Raw genomic sequence first — 19,075 nt, forward strand, 5'->3', positions numbered from 1 at the left:
AAAGCCACAAAGTGATGATTAGACTTTCACACTGCACTTTCACTCTAACTTGGTGCCTTACACTATGGTTATCCAGCCTGCCTCCCAGCAATTTCTTACATGTACCATCCAAAAATATCATATTTAACAGCAGGCTCAGATAAGTTCATAGCTAAAATAGCAATCAGGTTCCCATTCATGACAGAGTTCAAATTCTGAAAGCTCAATTTTTATTCTTACAAGAACCATTATCTGAGCATCTCCCTTTTGCAAATGCTTCAAAAAGCTCTTCTGCTATAATTTTGGTCCCTGTATTTGGACATCCCTTTGATGTTATACTTCCAAATAAATGCTTTGAGACGTTACTTTATGTGAGTAATATTATATAGATTGAAGTTTTCTGGCTCTCATTATAAAAATAAACAAGAAAAGTCATTATAATTAAAGTTCAGAGTGAACATGAAGTATTACTAAACAAATTAAAGAAAAAAAATTCAAAGTTTAATTTAAATATAACATTTCCATCACAGCTAACTCCTTTACTTCAAATAAACTCAAGGCATTTTTCTCAACATTCTTCCATTATTTGGCCATGTAGTCTACTGTTACGAATACCTAATGGGCTCTAACAATGCAATAAATCATTGTCAATTTGGCTCAGTCACAAAAATGCATCAAATAGAAAAATAGGCTATCCTTTCAAACATCAACCTGTGAAGTGAATGCTGATGAGGAAGCCTGTGCATTTCTTCCCCACTGGGAAATGGTCTAAACATGGGAAGGAATGAAAAGAATACAAAGACATGTCAACAATAGCCAAAAAGGCAGGCAATATAATACAAAGAAGAACACCGAATTGCTAACTAATTAAATATGAAATCACACATCACCAGGTTATAGTCCAGCAGATTTATTTGAAATCACAAGCTTTGGGGGCATAACCTACCTGACGAAGGGGCTACTCTCCAAAAGCTTGTGATTTCAATTAAACTTGTTGGACTATTAACTGGTGTCGTATGACTTCTGACTGAGAATCTCCACAATCACCTGATTAAGGAGCAGCACTCCAAAAGCTAGTGCTTCCAAATAAACCTGTTGGACCATAACCTGGTGTTGTATAACCTGTAACTTTGTACACCCCAGTTCAACACCGGTATCTCCAAATCATGTTTTTTCTGGGCAGTGTTATACTTTAAAACTGATACCTTTCAGATGCCAAATGCTTCTCTCTTAAAACCAACTTTTCTGAACTGGAGTGGTTACGTGGCTCAGATTGTGAGTTGCACACTGGAAGATGCCAGCTACAGATTAATTATGCTGCCACCTGACCTCCACAGCAGTAATTATTAGCTTTCTATATTGTTGGTTATACACTGACATCAATACACAACTTTAGGTGCCAATATTTCTGGATTAGTTGCCAGTGTTCAAGGAGGTGATGGGCAAATTTGCCTCAAAATTTCACAAGGACCCATAAAAAGATGGAGGTGGAAAATCGATAACTGATTACACTATTAGTCCTTCGTAAGCTAAACAGGGCTGAAAAATTGCTGTCATAGATGCTTTGTTGATATTCCGAGAGTACAGAGTTAAGTTGGAGGAGCAGTGAGTATGGGACACAGAAAATTTATGGGGAGCAACTCCTCCAATCACAAATTCCATCTCTCTTATGGTTATTGCTGTTGTTCTTCCATTGAGAAGTTCCCTCTTCCCAACTCGTACAGCTCCTCTGGAGACAATATCTACGATTGAAGTAGCAGGGATAGAGGGAGCCTGACTAGAGGAAATCCAAACTGCAGGGCTCCAGGCAGCTGTCACTCATCCCCATGGTAGCTCAGACCCCTCCAGGTTCCACCTGCATGGATGGGGTCTGGGATCTTGCTGACTGTTCTATCTTTTCACAATGATAGACTCCGAGTGTGTTTGTATTACTTGATCTTGGAAAGAATGTTTTAGATGTGGCAACAGATGGAAGGGTGGGGGACCTTGGACTATGTTGGCTGTTCATAAAGGAGCCATATCCAGTAAATGCATGCATAAATTTGCTAAGTTTCCTCAAATTAATTCCATACTAAAATCTTTTAAGTTTAAAAACTTTAGTAAAAAGAGAACAAGTTTTTATTGACATGCTAGATTCCAAATGGCATATTTGTGATTGCTTAGAGCTATGTTCTAATTGAGTTCCTTTTATTTTTAATTTCAACATAAATTAATTGTCCCCAACCTGCTCTACTTGAGAATAAAGCTCCTGTCGTTTATTTATAACAATGGGTACAAAGAACCGTAATTAATGTTCCTTTGATCCATCCAATCTATGGCTAATTAAAGAAAAGATGATCAGGCAAGAAGCTGACTAGGTTGAAAAATAAAATCACTGAAATGTAAAGTATATACAAATTAAATCATTCATTATCTGATAGTTAGCTGGCTCTTGCAATGCTAATTTGTGTTTTATTCCCTTATATAGTTCAACTCTTGGAAGTAATATCCTTATATGCACTTATTTTACTAATTAAACATTACTTCATACATTAAGCATCATACCCTTCATGTTAAACTAATATGTATTCCCAAACTTGTATACTTGTAAACTTTCAAAATGGAATAAATTAAAAACTTAAAGAAATATGCTAAGTTGCCTGTATCTCCCTTTCCTGTCTTTTTCAGTTGCTGATCCTCCTGCAACACCTTTGTCCTTCACTACTCCTCGTTCCTCCAACTCATCAATCCCATGGCTGCCCTCACTATTCTAAGTGGATGGACACATATTTCTCCACAGTTTTGCCATCAGGTAACTTATCAATGTTGAATTACAACATTCTGCTTTGCATTCAATAATATTGCTCTTCTCAAAAACAGGCCCTTGATTCTTTGGCTGTTAATACAGCAAACTTTGTTTTCAAAATGGCACCTTATGAAGCGGCCTCTCAATAAACCAGCAAAAATTATACAGCTGAAATATCGGACATTTACAGTATTATCGTGATCTCTGCAATGTCCAAGTAGTCAGATGTGGGTGAAGTGCGAAGGCCCAAAGCTTCAGCCTTAAGTTTTACTTAAGATAATGGTGCATTATTATTTAAGTGATTTATGCTGTAAATAAAGTACAACAGTGATGCATATATCCCTGCATTACATTTTTATTACACAGTGTGTTTTAACACTGATTATGTGAACCTCTTGATCAACCAGAACATTTGGTCAGCCATTAATTTACTGGTCCCATAGGTGCAACTTAATAAAATGTTTGCTGTACTTCATCCTGAGCCATTTCTTTGGCAGTTTTTGTCAGTGGTTGTTTGCCATTGTCTTCCACTGTCAAGTTAGCAAGTTGCAAGTCTAACTTAACAAGAATGTGGATTGAAGCTTTTTTTTGGCATTATTCTGAACCACATGCTAGTTTTCAATCTACAGGAGCTAATTGTCCTCTATATTTTGTTCATATCTATATTATTTACCATGCCACCCTGCTAGTTCTTAAAAAAACTTGGATATCTGACTCTATTTCTTCATCTAAATCATTCATAACTCTTCCAAGCATTTCAAGTCTTATGGTACGCCAAACACTAAATTCTTGCTTACATTTTTGGTTAAATTCCAGAAAATTACAATTTTATTTGAAACAACTTTAAGTGAATCACGGTTTCCAGTGGGAGTCAATAATAAACATTGAGTTAAGCTCTTTCAAATATTTCTCACTCAGGAAAAAAAAAAGCAACGGTTGAAATACTGTGTGGTACATGTGCAATATTAGCTGAAGTAGCTTACATAACAAAATGCATGACTTAGTATAAAATATGTAAAATACAATATTTTTTAAATGTGTCACTTTTATTGAACAGTGTCTAGATGGGTATATGAATGGGAAGAGTTTAGAGGGATATGGGCCAATTGTTGACAAATGAGACAAGATTAGTTTAGGATATCTGGTCGGCATAGACAAGTTAGACGAAAGGGTCTGTTTCTGTGCTGTACATCTCTTGCGACTCTGAGACTCTACTGTTAGTGACCAGGCTCCATCTAGCGGCAGACATTGGTCAGTTCAGGGACTTCTGGCACGAGCTGGAGCTAAGGCTGTCAATTTGAACGTGGAGCCAGCAGTTGAGCTGGGAGGGAACAAATCATGGGATGGAGCTGATGCCCAGGACAGATGCACAACTGGAGAGAAGAAATATTGGGAATCAGGATTGGTGCTGGGGAAAATGGCAAGCTGAGGGCCAAACCTGAGTGCTGGGAGAAAGGTCAGATGAGAATTAAATTGACTGAAGAGGAAAGCTGTGAAAAACGACGCTCGAGTGAAACTGACAATGTAAAATAGATTTATTATCATTACTTTATTAATGAAATTAAAACAAAATTATGTTCTGGGGGCAACTTTTATTGAGGTCTTATTGTATATCATCCTTTCTCACTGGAAAACTGGAGAATAACCAGATTCCCTAATGTTAGGATAATAACTTTAGACTTTATAGGTGATTTCAAATGCAGCGAATGACTTTAAAAACAGTTTTCAATATTCTAGCAGCCCGTCTTTAAGTATTTTAATGCTAGAAAAGGAAGAAATAATACCAGTTTTTTTTTTATGCAGTCAATTTTGTACCTGATCAATAGATTCATTGAGTGCAGGTACTTTTGACATTCATTTGCATGGAGGTTACATTGCTGCACCATGTTAGATGCAGAGACCAGAAAAGTCATAGAGGAAGGTTTAAGTATAATGTTATTTAGGATTGAAATGGGATACAATATTTTCACTCCACTTTTCCTGTGCATCACACACAGGTAGGAAGAAAATTCACCCTAGCTACTTGAACTATAATCAATACCCTGAGAAGCTGGTCGTGGAAATTTTTCTTAATTCATCACAGTTCTTTGGTTAGTGATTTCCATGATCTTATTAGGTACAAAATCTTGGAATTTGATCCAATGAATTTGTCCAAGTATAAAGACCTGTGACCTTGATGGTGACATGAAGATGATGATGATCCCTGCTGCTGCTGCTGCACAGATTTCTCAATGTAGGTATATCAGGAACATGAGAATAGGAGTAGACTGTTCTGCCCATCAAGCCAGCATTGTCATTCGTGATTACGACGAATAATTTCCTCAAAATAATTTTCCCACATTCTTTCATATCATTAGTCTTCAGCAACCTGATGATTTCTGACCGGAACTGCTCAATGCTGAACTTCCAGAGCCCAATGGTATAGAAACTTTGAAAGATTCACCAGTCTCTGAGTGAAGGAATTGCTTCTCACCTGAGTCTTAAACAGTCTGCCACTTATTCTGAGAATATGTCCCCTATTTTTTAACAAAGTGCTTAGTCCTAGATTCTTCTGAACCAAAAATAAAGCTAATGGCCTTAAACGCTTGCTTTACCTTCTCATAAAGCTGGTTTCTTCTTTCTAAAAGCTGTTCCTTTTCTCAAGGATACTCTATTCTCGGTTTTGTCAGAGGGGCAATAAACCACTCTCGGTGCCGATTTGTCTCTCTTGATACAGAGATTAAAGAGTATTGAGAGGCCTTTTTGTTTATATGTAAACAGATGAGACTTCAGGCCAAATTGGTCATGTTTTAGAAGTGATCTGTATAATGAAAGGGGAGTGGTCAGCTCTCTAGCTGAGCAGTTTAGTTAAGTCCAGAACTGGTTGAAAGTTCAACAGTGAGCTGTGTGGAAACTCCATCTTCTGCCCTTCTAACTTCAACCTATAATCATCTGACCCTTTTTTTGTACTGTGTTTTAAAGGGGTTTTGTTTATGGAAGTGTTGTGTATATTTGGAAGAGCATACTTAAGTCTAGTTTGGATAGATTACGTTCTGTAGGGGTTCTTTGTTCTGTTCTTCATGTTTCATTGTGTAATTTTGTGAATGAATTTTTAATCTGTTTTAAACCGCTCAATCTTGCTAATTTATTCTGGGTAATTTTCACTGTATACTTACCAAGACAAATTGCAAAGTTATGGGCTGCCTGCTTAAGAATGTTTTGAGTGGGCTGGCCTTGTCCATAACAGCTTGGGGGCTCGTCCGGGATTTTAAACAGCAAGTGGTAGATGCTATTGTCTTTATTTCAGGTGTTGGTTTGGTTTGATAGACAAAGCTTGGGATAGTAATGGCTCTTTCAGTCGCTAGAAGGTTTCTGGATATGAATGCGGTGACTTCGGAAATTTTGCAAAAAGTGAATAAGACCAAGCTGCAGGAGTTAGCAGACAAGCTGGAATTGGAGCCACCTGCTTCTGTGAGGAAAGGAGAGATAATTATAGCAATAGCTCAGCATTTAAATTTGCTGGGGAAACCATCAGAATCTATAGAGATGGCAAGAATTCAATTGCAAATGAGGCAGTTTGAGTTACAGGCGAGAGCGAAGGAAAGGGCAGCAGAAATGTAACAGACTAAAAGCAGAAGAGAGGGAAAGAAAGAGAGCAGCAGAACAGAGAGAATATTTTGAGTTGTCTGGCCTAGTCCATAACAATCTGTAGTCCATGAACATTTCTTGCCTTTTCAAAAATTTATTAAAGGACCTACTAGTCTGCTGAAGTTTGGAACAAACTTCCAACATAATCCACTCATGCTAATATATCACAGGATTTCATGTTTCATTTTAGGCATTTGAAATCCAAATTAGCTCTTATTTTTACTTCTCGGGGTGTTACTTGGCCTTGTCCCACCGTGTGGCCCAATTAAGTCACTTTGGCACTTCCATTTTTTGTGAAATATATAAGCAAATTAGGTGTTTGTAAGCAAACAAGTAAGTCAAATGGTGTAAGTGTTCTTTCCAGCTTTATCTGAAACAAAGGAGGGTGGTGGTAGAGGATTGCTTTTCAACCTGGAGGTAGGTGACCAGTGGTGTGCCACAATGATCAGTGTTGAGCAAATTACTTTTCGTTATTTATATAAACAATTTGGATGTGAACACAGGAGGCACAGTTAGAAAGTTTGTAGATGACACCAAAATTGGAGCTGTAGTGGACAGCGAAGAAGGTTACCTCAGAGTATAATAGGCCCTTGATCCATGGGGCTGAGGAGTGGCAGACAAAGTTTAATTTAGATAAATGTGAGGTGCTGCATTTTGGAAAGGCAAATCGGGGCAGGACTTATAGACTTAATGGTAAGATCCTGGGGAGTGTTGCTGAACAAAGAGACATTGGAGTGAAGGTTCATAATTCTCTGAAAGTGAAGTTGCAGGTAGACAGGGCAATAAAGAAGGCATGTAGTATGCTTTCATTTATTGGTCAGAGATTTGAGTATAGGAGTTGGGAGGTCATGTTGCAGCTGTACAGGACGTTGGTTAGGCCACTTTTGGAATACTGTGTGCAATTCTGGTCTCCCTCCTATCGGAAGGATGTTGTGAAATTTGAAAGGGTTCAGAAACGATTCACAAAGATGTTGCCAGGGTTGGAGGGTTTGAGCTATAGGGAGAGGCTGAGGAGGCTGGAGCTGTTTTCCTTGGAGCGTTGGAGGCTGAGGGGTGACATTACAAAGGTTTATAAAATTGTGAGGAGCATGGGTAAGATAAATAGACAAGGTCTTTTCCCAGGAGCGTGGGAGTTCAGAACTAGAAGGCATGGTTTAAGATGAGAGGAGAAAGATTTAAAAGGGACATAAGGGGCAACTTTTTCACGCAGAGAGTGGTGCATGTATGGAAAGTTATTTCATGTTGCTAGTTAATAAAACTGGCCAATATCCTTCTTAGCAAATCACCTTTGTCGACAGGTCTTGTATATCCAATTTGTTCAATGCAGTCCTCCAATCTTGGAGTAGGCTATGAGTCTGCTTTTATTACTGTGATGTCTTTGTGATAATAAATACAGAATCACTGAGACCCATCCAGAACTGCTCCAAGACAGGACTGCTCCAGCTACTTTGACTCAGTTCACAAATGTCATTGTCCATCATGAATTTCATTTCTTCCCTCACTTGTGTTAATTTCTCTGGAATGAGTCATTAAGGTTGGTGTTTTCCCCTACAATGAAATAACATACAGCCAAAGATATTTGTCCTTGACTGTTCACATACATCAATGTGAGTCTGTATTAGTGTTTAAAGTTATGTTGATTGTTTTCTGGAATAAGCACAATATTTCTTCTAACCTTTTAAGCACATCCAATTTAACCAATGGAGGATCAACATTTGAATTTTCAATTTCAGATTCATTCTCCAATTTTTCTGATATTTGTTACTTCTTTCACTGCCATACATGAACTTTCTCCTGACTTTCCTTAAGATATCTATTCAAGATATCAACAAGACATACTTGCTGATTCTTTCTCATATCTGAAGTACTCACTATATAACGCACATACTTTCAATTTGATAAGGTGCAGTGAACATTTTCCCAGAAACAGATAATAAATCTAACACCTTTACTCCAGCAACAAAGTCTCAAACTTTAGACTTTTCATCTATTGTAGTTTTCATTGTTTGTTGAGCACTCTTGAAATGGTTTTTGGTCAACTCATACACTTTGATCAATTTTTCTCTGACAGCTATTCACTGGTACAGTTCTCAAGCCAATGCGGCAACCTGCCTGTTTTAAAATGTAACCAAAGCCTAGCAATTAATTGTCTGTCAGCCTCAACTGGTACATTCTCTTGGTATACACCTTTACTAATCAGAATGCAATTGCCAACCAATCTACACTTCTCTGTTTTACAATGGAAATGTTGGGATTATCCTTGAATTTGTATTCTTGTGAATTACCCTGATGAATAAATGATAAAAAGCTTCTACAAAATATCTTTATTCTCAGCAATACTCAAGTACTGAAGTATTGCTGAGAAAAGACATATTTCATCAGGATATAACCTGTACATCATGTACCAGAACTGGGCAGCACGGTGGCTCAATGTTTAGCACTGTTGCCTCACTGTGCTAGGGGCCTGGGTTCGATTCCTGTCTCAGGCGACAGTCTGCGTGGAGTTTGCACATTCTTCCTGTGTCTGCATGGGTTTCCTCCAGGTTAAATTGCCCATAGTGTTAGGTGCATTGGTCAGAGGGAAATGGGTCTGGGTGGGTTACTCTTCGGGTGTGGACTTATTGGGATGAAGGGCCTGTTTCCACACTGTAGGGAATCTAATCTATGTGCCACGGAACCAGTCCCAATGCCTCAGAAATCAGATAGCCTTACTCCTGTACTGATTTTCCAGTCATATCTTCAATCACTCAATTCTTCTATTTCTATTTTCACTGGCACGTGGAACTGGGAATAATGCTGATATTATTGCTTTAGAGATTGTGCTTTAAAACCTCCTACTTAATTCCTTCAAATCTACATTTAAGATCTCATTATACACATCGTTGGTACTGACATGGCTGACTGATCACCCTCCCCTAGAAGAATGTACTGCAGTCATTCTGTGATCATCCTTGACCCTTGTACCAGGAAAGAGACAAATCATTCTGTAGTCACATTTATGGTTGCAAAAGTTTCTGTCTACTCTTTCTTCATTAAAGAATCTCTCATCCCCTCCTCTTTGTATTCCCCTATTGTATAGCTGAGCCACTTGTGGTAACACTGAATTTAGTCTGACTACACTCCTCTGAGGAAATACTGCCCTCATCAGAATGCAAAACAAAAAATAATCATGTGAAATCACCTCAGGGGACTATAACACCACCTGGTTTTCCTGAATTGCATGGCGGACCTGCATTCCTTAGCTGGCTGCATTTCCCTAAGCCACAATGTGACCATCTCCCTAAACATGCTATCCACATAGCCCCCTGCCTTGTGAATAGACACTGGTGACTCCAGTAGTTCTTGGATTATGATATCTGCAGCTCAAGTGTTTACAGATGGTGACACTTCCTGCTGATGTGTTTGTCTCAGACAAATGAAATATCCATGACTTTGCACAGATTACACATTCAACTCAACTCAGATGTCCTGTTTTATGTTTCTCGTGCCATTACTTATTACAAGTAGAATAGCTTATCTGTTGCTCACCAACAGCTCCTTCCACTGCACTGAAGTAGGAGCCAAATATGAGACAGCGAAGAAGGTAAATAAAGTATCTCCTCCCCTTTTTTGAATCCATTATTAATTGAACTCAGTCAGCCTGAAATCTGCAATCTGCACACTGCACAAAGACCTGTATAGTTATGCGCTTTGTAGCACAGAATTAGACTGAATTCTGTTACCTAATTAACTAATCAGCTACTCTTCAGTAGAACTTACTTACTTTAATTCATGACTGTTAAAAACTAGCTGGCTTTGGACCAAACTTTTCCAAAGTTATTGATACGTAGTAACTCAATACATTACAAAACTCTTTGAAATCTGCATTTCACAGCACAGATAGAAGATTGGCTGACTAACAGGAAGCAGATGATCAGCATACATGGCTCCTTTTTAGGTTGGCAAGGTGTTACAAGTCACAAAGGTCGGTCCTGAGACCTCAAATGTTTACAATTCACATAAGTATTTTTGATGAAGGGACTGAAGTAATGATTGCTAAGCTTGCTGATGACACAAAGAAGGAAAGTAAGTTGGGAAGAGAACAAGAACATTGCAAAGGTCAAGTGTGTGGGCAAAGTTTTGGAAAATGACATGTAATATGGAAATTATCCATTTGTGGCAGCAAGAACAAAAGAAAAATTACTTACATGGCGTATTAGAGATGTACAGCACGGAAACAGACTCTTCGGTCCAACTTGACCATGCCAACTAAATTAACCTAGTCCCATTTGCCAGCTCTTGGCCGATAGCCCTCTAAACCCTTCCTATTCATATAGCCATCCAAATGCCTTTTAAATGTTGTAACTGTACCAGCCTCCACCATTTCCTCTGGCAGCTCATTCCATACACGCACCACCCTCTACGTGAAAAGGTTGCCTCTTAGGTCCCTTTTATATCCTTCCCCTCCCATAAACCTATGCCCTCGAGTTCTGGACTCCTCCACCCCAGAGACAAAAACCTTGTCTATCTACCCTGTCCATGGCCCCTCATGATTTAATAAACCTCTATAAGGTCACCCCTCAGCCTCTGACACTCCAGGAAAAACAGCCCCAGCCTGGTGGCACGGTGGCACAGTGGTTAGCACTGCTGCCTTACAGTGCCAGAGACCCGGGTTCAATTCCCGCCTCAGGCAACTCTCTGTGTGGAGTTTGCACATTCTCCCCATGTCTGCGTGGGTTTGCTCCGGTTTCCTCCCACAATCCAAAAATGTGCAGGTCAAGTGAATTGGCCATGCTAAATTGCCCGTGGTGTTAGGTGTAGGGGAATGGGTCTGGGTGGGCGGCGGGTCGGTGTGGACTGGTTGGGTCGAACGGCCTGTTTCCACACTGTAAGTAAGTAATCTAGTCTATTCAGCCTCTCCCTAAAGTTCAAACCTGGCAACATCCTTGTACATCTTTTCTGAACACTTTCAAATTTCACAACATCCTTCCATAGGAGGAAGACCAGAATTGCATACAATATTCCAAAAGTACCCTAACCAATGTCCTGTACAGCTGTAACATGACCTACCAACTCCTATACTCAATGCTCTGATCAATAAATGAAAGCATACTAGGTGCCTTCTTCACTATCCTATCTACCAGCGATTCCATTTTCAAGGAGCTATGAACCTGCATTCCAAGGTCTCTTTGTTTAGCAATACTCCCTAGGACCTTACCATTAAGTGTATAAGTCCTGCCCCGATTTGCCTTTTCAAAATGCAGCACCTCACATTTATCTGAATTAATCTCCATCTGCCACTCCTCAGCCCACTGGCCCATCTAATCAAGATCACGTTGTACTCTGAGATAGCCTTCTTCGCTGTCCACTACACCTCCAATTTTGGTACCATTTGCAAACTTACTAACTATACCTCCTATCTTTACATCCAAATCATTTATATAAATGATGAAAAGCAGTGGACCCAGCATCGATTCTTGTGACACAGCACTGGTAACAGGCCTCCAGTCTGAAAAGCAACCATCCACCACCATCCTCTGTCTTCTACCTTTAAGGCTAGATGTCCCTATAATTCATGTGATCTAACCTTGCTAACCAGTCTACTATGAGGAACCTTGTGAACGCATTACTGAAGTCCATATAGATCATGTCCATCGCTCTGCCCTCATCAATCCTCTTTGTCATTTCTTAAAAAAACTCAATCAGGTTAGTGAGACATGATTTCCCATGCACAAAGCCATGTTGACTACCCCGATCAGTCTTTGCCTTTCCAAATACAATGCATAGTGAAGTTACAAAGCTGAGATACTGAGGGATCTGGGTGTCCTACTGCACAAATCACAAAAAGATTATTATGCATGTAAAGCAAGTAATTAGGAAAACTAATAGAAGGTTATCTTTTATTACAATGGGAATTGAATACAGAAGTAGTGAGGTTATGCTTCAATTATTTAGGGTACTAATGAGACCCACAGCTGGAGTCTTGTGCACAATATTGTCCATCTTATTTAAGGAAGGATGGAGAAGCAGTTCAGAGCTAGTTTACCTAATTGATACCAGATATGACTACATTGTCTTATGAGGAAAGGTTAGACAGGCTAGGCATGTATTTGCTGGAGTTTAGAAGAGTCAGCGTTAACTTGACTGAATCATGTAGGATCCTGAGGATTAGGTTTGGAAATTATGTTTCCTCTAATGGGAAATTCTAAAACTAGCGGTCATTATTTAAAAATCAAAGGTCATGCATTTAAATAGAAATGAGGTGACATTTTTTATCTCAGAGGATTGTGTGCCTTTAGGACTCTCTTTCTGAAATAGTGATGCAAACAGAGTCGTTGAGGTAGATAGATAAGCAAGGGGGTGAGAGGTTATCAGGGATAGGCAGGAATGTGGTTTTGAGGTTACTCTCAAATCAGCAATAATCTTATTGAATAACAGAGCAAACTGAAGGGGCAGAATGGTCAAGCAGATGTGAGGGACTGAATGGCCTACTTCTGCTCTCAGTTCATATGCACACTTAACTTGTATTTATACTCTTTTTTGGAGCAACAGTGCAATAGCTAGTTACATGATGCTGAACAAATTGATGGCACTACTAAATATGGTTAGTTCCTCTGTCAATGTTTCCGAAGAATCTTGGTGGTTTTACAGCTGGATGTCATTCCTGCTGCTAATCCTCCCCTTTATCCACCCTGGGACTAGCACTGCTATGAACTGACTTGCTTGCAATATTGTAAAGACACCTTTGTAACCAGCAAGTTCTAGAGTAACATTTGAAACCAAAAGCTCCTAACTCATAGGAAGGAGAGCTATCTATTGAACCACATCAGGACCTACATTTCTCAATGTAGAGAACATGCAGCAAGAGAGGGTCTTAAGGTAAGTTTTATAATTGCAGCAGTGCGAGAGATGATCCTTTTCATGTACTTAATGGCACAAATGTTGTGTGATATCTCAATATCAGCCTAGATGTTGCAGATCCTGATAATTTAGGTTGCTTCATTATTCGAGAAGTTGTCAATAAAGTTGAATACCTGCAATGATTGACATCTAAACTGGTGCTCAGAAAGGAAAGATTCTCACTAATCAGTTAGTAGAATGGAGGTATTTGGCAATGAGTAATTTTTTTGGAATTGAGTTTGAAATTTCTTGATGCTTGCCATCATTTTTAAAATTCCAACAGTCAAGTCCATCAAACTATATACTAAGCTGTCCCAGTCTATCCTGCCATGACTGTCATTTCCAGAGACAGTAACTGGAGGAGCCAAGCATATTGATCTAAAGATGGTGCACATGACTTTCTGATTTTTATGACTAGTCAGTGGGATAGCTCTCATTTTACACACCAGCTCCCAGATGTTAGACTTTGCAGGTTTGAATGTACAACAATTGTTTGAATCTTTGCCCAAACCATAGTTGAACATAAAAACAAGGAGCAGAAGTAGGCTATCTGGTCCTTCGAGCCTGCTCCGCCATTCAATAAAATCATAGCTGATCATTTCATGGTCTCAGCTCCAGTTATTCACCCTCTCACCATAATCCTTAATTCCTTTACTGTTCAAAAAATTATCTATCTTAGCTTTAAAAACAATTAATGAAAAAGCCTCAACTACTTCACAGGGCAGGGGAATTCCATAGATTCACAACCCTCTGGATGAAAAAGTTCCTTCTCAATTCAGTCCTAAATCTGCTTCCCCTAATTTTGAGGCTACACCCTCTTGGCCTAGCTTCACCCAGCAGTGGAAATATCCTCTCTACTTCTATCCCATCTATTCCCTTCATAATTCTTTATGTTTCTATAAGATCCCCCCTTATTCTACTAAATTCCAATTAGTGTCTCCTCATAAGCCAACCCCCTCAATTCCAGAATCAACCTAGTGAACCTCCTATGCACCCCCTCCAGTGCCAGTACATATTTTCTCAAATAAGGAGACCAAAATTGCGCAAAGTACTCCAGGCCTCACCAGCACCCTAAACAGCTGCAGCATAACCTCCCTCCTTTTAAATTCAATCCCTTTAGCAATGAAGGATAAAATTCCATTTGCCTTTTTAATTACCTGTTGCATCAGCAGACCAACCTTCTGTGAGTCCAATAATTTTACCTGTCATAATTGAGTTGTTCAGGATGGCACATCAAGGCTGTACTCATTTTCATAACCAGGTGAATACAATATTCTTAATAGCTTTTAAACTTTATTTACTAGAACATAGAACATTACAGCGCAATACAGGCCCTTCTGCCCTCGATGTTGCGCCAACCTGTGGAACCAATCTGAAGCCCATCTAATTAAACTAGTTTTATTTTGTATTGCGTCTTTTAAAAAAACAAACAGGATTGGTTAGGTCACATGTTATCTCTCGCAAATGAGAAATATAGCATTATGGCAAAAGATTTAGAGATCACAGTAACCATGTAACAAATGTAACAAACAAATTACTTACCTATAACTGATCGATTAAGTTTACTGGTTGGGACATCTGAGAAGGAATCCAGAGCTTCTGTCACCCTACAGATGAAACCAGGCACAGTTCAGAAGCAAGAAGAAAATCATATTATTAGTCATCTAGTGCCACAGAATTTAAGTATTGTTAAAAAAAATACATTTCTCTTTAGTAATTTACCCTAAAATTTGAATAAAACTTACATTTCAATTAATGCTTTAGTTCTGCTGACAAAAATATACATTTGTCAAAGCTTTTCATCTCAAACGCATCAGGAAATCTTAGAAGAATATAAATTCGAAGGGAAAACCAACATTTATACTGCATGAGGACAGACAAAGTATTGACCATATCTGACCAAACTATGTTTGCAAAACTTGCAACACGGTGTCTAACATCAGATGCAATTGTGCAATTGGAAACAATTTGCTAGATAATCCTGAACTATGCATTGAACTAGGTGGCAAACAATTCAGGTCTGTCAATTGGGGTTGCAGTGTGGTACACTTGGGTGCATTTGAAGCTCCATATATTAATATTTAGGGCCTTGTTCTTTGCAGTCAGAAAGAACATATACAGGCACTGCATCGGTTTCATCTCAACAAAAATAAATGACTGCATTAGCTCTTCATTTCTCAGGGCAAGGTCCTGATCAATCAGAGAAAACCTGCTCAGATGAAAACTTAATAAAGCCTAGCTGTTAACTATCATCAATATGTGCATTCTCCATTGCAATGCTGCTACCAATCAGAGCTCAACTGACAATCAATTCGCACTGTTCTCTCGTGCAATAAAAACGTTGACTTTCTCTCTAAATAAGTATTCTTGTGCGATGTCCTGATACCTACAAGATAAAAAACATCCACAAAATGTATCTTTTTCACCAAAACATAAGAATAATTGGAATGTATATTTTATTCAGAATTTAAGGCAAACCTACTGAAGAAAAATCTATACCTAAATGCTGATTTTGTCTTTCAGCTCTCTAATTTGGAACATAAATGGAGTAATGAAGGTCAAGAAATTATGCATTATACAGCTCTGTTGAATTTTGTCTAGTTTTAGAAACTACACTACCTTCAAATCAAACTTGCAGCAGATGGTTGAAGTTGCTGTATAAAACATGGGGCCACTTTAATACATTATAGGAAAAGGATTAAAGAAGAACGTTGCATTATATTTCAGCCTATAGGTGTACTGAATAACACATATGATCACAGATATGGGAAGGAACCTGAACACCAATGAGCAATTGGGAGAGCCGTTAAAAAGACCACAGACTAGATAATCAGTGGCACAAATTGGGCGTCCACTGCCCACCATATTCGTAAGGATTCCTGAATAGGAAGGTGTTCAGAGTCCACGCATGAAACAGACATTTGGCTGTTTGCAGATATTGTGACCAAGGGGTAGTAGAATGAAAATGACTGGACAATTCTATTAAAGAACCAGCACAACCAAATAATTACCTTCTCTACTATATATTCTACCACACACTTGAGGCATATTTTCCAAATTTCATTGACCACAGAATGCCATCAATATACTTAGGCACTTAGCTTCCAAAAAAACCATCAACGTGATAGAACCACATCTGTAATTCTGGAAGTCCACTTTTCAATCTTGGTACAGGAGGAAAGGCCTGATGCACTCTTGAGCAACAAGAAATCATTATTGACACTTAATTAGTTATAAAAGCTAATGTGAATGATTCATTACTGCTTAGAAGAGTGTATAAATGTTAAAGAACTTTTTAAAATTTCAATCCTGATGGAATTATAATCACCACTTTCAATACAATTTTACATCCTCAGCAATTTCTAGAACAACATTTAACACACAACTGTCCCCACTGTCCTGTCATACCTAAAATTTATAGCTTTCTCCTCCAGATTTTGGCGAATCAGGTTACAATTTCCGTTCGAGCAAGGTTTTTATCATCACTTATCTAGCAATACTCTCAAACTGAATTGCAAATGATCACAGCAATCATGAAGTTAGAGTTACCAACAAATCAGTGTTGTCAGACCCACTATGATTAACATCAATTTGCTGATATTAGTCGTGTAATTGCAATCCACTCTTTTAATTATTCCATAGATTTCCGTAGTTTTATAAGCTTATGAGTAGGGAACAAGGGGACATTGCACATCATAATGTCAGACTGATGCATCAATAAAGTGCTTAATTAGAGCTCTCTGCTGGACTGGTTAATGATAAATTAACTTACAGCAGACTAGTGTGTGATGATCCAACATCTGAGATAGACTTTCATAGCACAAATTAAATATTAACTAGCTAGATTCCAAACTGATACTAAAGGGGAAAACTGACTAGATAAAACAATGAGAAACTGTACAACTAAGAAAATCACCCTAAACAATGTGTTTAATATACTTACTACCTGTGAGGATAAGGATCAAGACAGTTGGAAGGACAGCCAGAGTGCTGTCTTGACGTTTTGAGGCAGGAGGTTTTGAAAGGGAGGAGAAGGTGAAAGAGAACCAAGTGTGGTAGATGTAGAAGATTCAAAACTTTTTTGGTGGCATGGTGATGGTGGCTGTGGGGAGGAGGTACAGGATAGGGGAGATGGGGAGGAGGCAGCTGCCTTCCTTTATAAACAGGATCGTGGTTTGTTACCTTCCTGATGCTAGGGTGAGAGACATTTTGAACCACATGCAATGAATATTGGAGGGTGACAGTGGAGATTTAATTGCTGTCAGCAATGCTGAGGAGAAAGTGAGGACTGCAGATGCTGGAGATCAGAGCTGAAAATGTGTTGCTGGAAAAGCACAGCAGGTCAGGCAGCATCCAGGGAACAGGAGAATCGACGTTTCGGGCATAAGCCCTTCTTGGGGCAATGCTGAGCCAAACAACATAAGAAAAAGTAGGCAGGTGATCCTGTTTGGAGACTACTGATAATTAGGAGCTAAATTATAGGAAGGGATGATACAGGGAGTGAGTAACCTCCTTAGTATTGCCTAAACTACATTCAAATTGGCATGGGAAAAGCAGGCTGGGGAGGTGGACAAATGATTGAAGGAATGGTTTGAGAAAGAATAGTTTCACTTTATAGACTGCAAGAGCCAGCATTGGAATACAAAATAACTTAATCTTCAGGTCTATTTCTACCTGAACCAGGCTGGGATCAAGGTCCAAGTAGGAAAGCTAAGTAGGATGCTCATGAGGATTTCACAATAGCAAATGAGGAGAGGGCTCATGAGGAAAAAGATTAAAAATAAACAAAATGAAAGACAGTGGAATAACAAGTGGAAGTTGTGTTTTACACGCTGCAGGCAAAGTAAAATCTAAAAAATGTAAAGCATTTAAAACAGGAGAGAGGATTAGGGACCTTATGAGTTAAACATTGAAGCAGAAAGACAGGTTAGGTATGCAGCCCAAATAAGAGTTATTTATATAAATAGAAGGACTACAAAGAAGAAACTGAGCCTGTTCTAGGTACAAACTTAACCTGGACGATATGGCATCCAAACCGTCATAAAGATATGTTGCAAGATTGTCAGGACTTGATACCAGGTTACAAAGTCTGCAGGATAGTTAGGAAAAATGATGAAGATTCATTTACTTCTTGAATGAAAAGCCTCTATTTACATGGAGCCTTACAAAATTACTGGATATCTCCAAGGAGATTAGATTAGATTCTCTACAGTATGGAAACAGGCCCTTCGGCACAACAAGTCCACACTGCCCCTCTGAAGAGAAGCCCACCCAAACCCATTCCCCGACCCTATATTTACCCCGACTAATACACCTAACACTGTGTGCAATTTAGCATGGCCAATTCCCCTGACCTGCACATCTTTGGAAAAAAATTGTGGCTGTAACAGGCTGCTCGTTTTTTGAGGTCTTTTAGCTGTTAGAAGCGATTTCCTCGAATTCCAGGAGCAGCAATTACTGTTTTATATGCTGTTGCATTGTTTTCGAACTTTGGAGAAAAACAAGTCAAAACAATGGCACTTTTAAAAGGGAGAAGGACAGAAATAGGCTGCACATGGTCAGTGCAGGACAGAGAGAGAGAGAGAAAGTAACCCATATTGCTAACTGACACAGCAGTGAATATGTGCAGTTACTGCATTTGATGTTTGAATTCATGTATCACTGGACATCAGATTGAGTCTAGGAAAACTTAACAAACAGTGAAATTCACAACTGATCTTGGAGGAACCTGTTTGGGAAAGGCCACAGCACAGAAACAGAAAAGTGTATAATTTTTAAAGTGTTGCCTTGCTGTAAATCTTGAGT

At 38.9% G+C, this 19,075-nt stretch overlaps 1 protein-coding gene across 7 annotated transcripts in view; it reads right to left on the reverse strand.

The window, feature by feature from the left end:
• Positions 1-19,075, reverse strand: part of LOC122552711 (CAP-Gly domain-containing linker protein 4-like) — a 265,059-nt gene that overhangs the window by 46,005 nt on the left and 199,979 nt on the right. For all 7 annotated transcript variants that reach the window (XM_043695603.1, XM_043695604.1, XM_043695605.1 and 4 more), the window contains one exon: positions 14,813-14,877. In XM_043695603.1, the coding sequence (XP_043551538.1) occupies positions 14,813-14,877 (65 nt within the window). The remainder of the gene's footprint in view (positions 1-14,812; positions 14,878-19,075) is intronic.

This window comes from Chiloscyllium plagiosum, chromosome 9 (genome assembly GCF_004010195.1).
Source record: "Chiloscyllium plagiosum isolate BGI_BamShark_2017 chromosome 9, ASM401019v2, whole genome shotgun sequence".
Taxonomy (NCBI): domain Eukaryota; kingdom Metazoa; phylum Chordata; class Chondrichthyes; order Orectolobiformes; family Hemiscylliidae; genus Chiloscyllium; species Chiloscyllium plagiosum.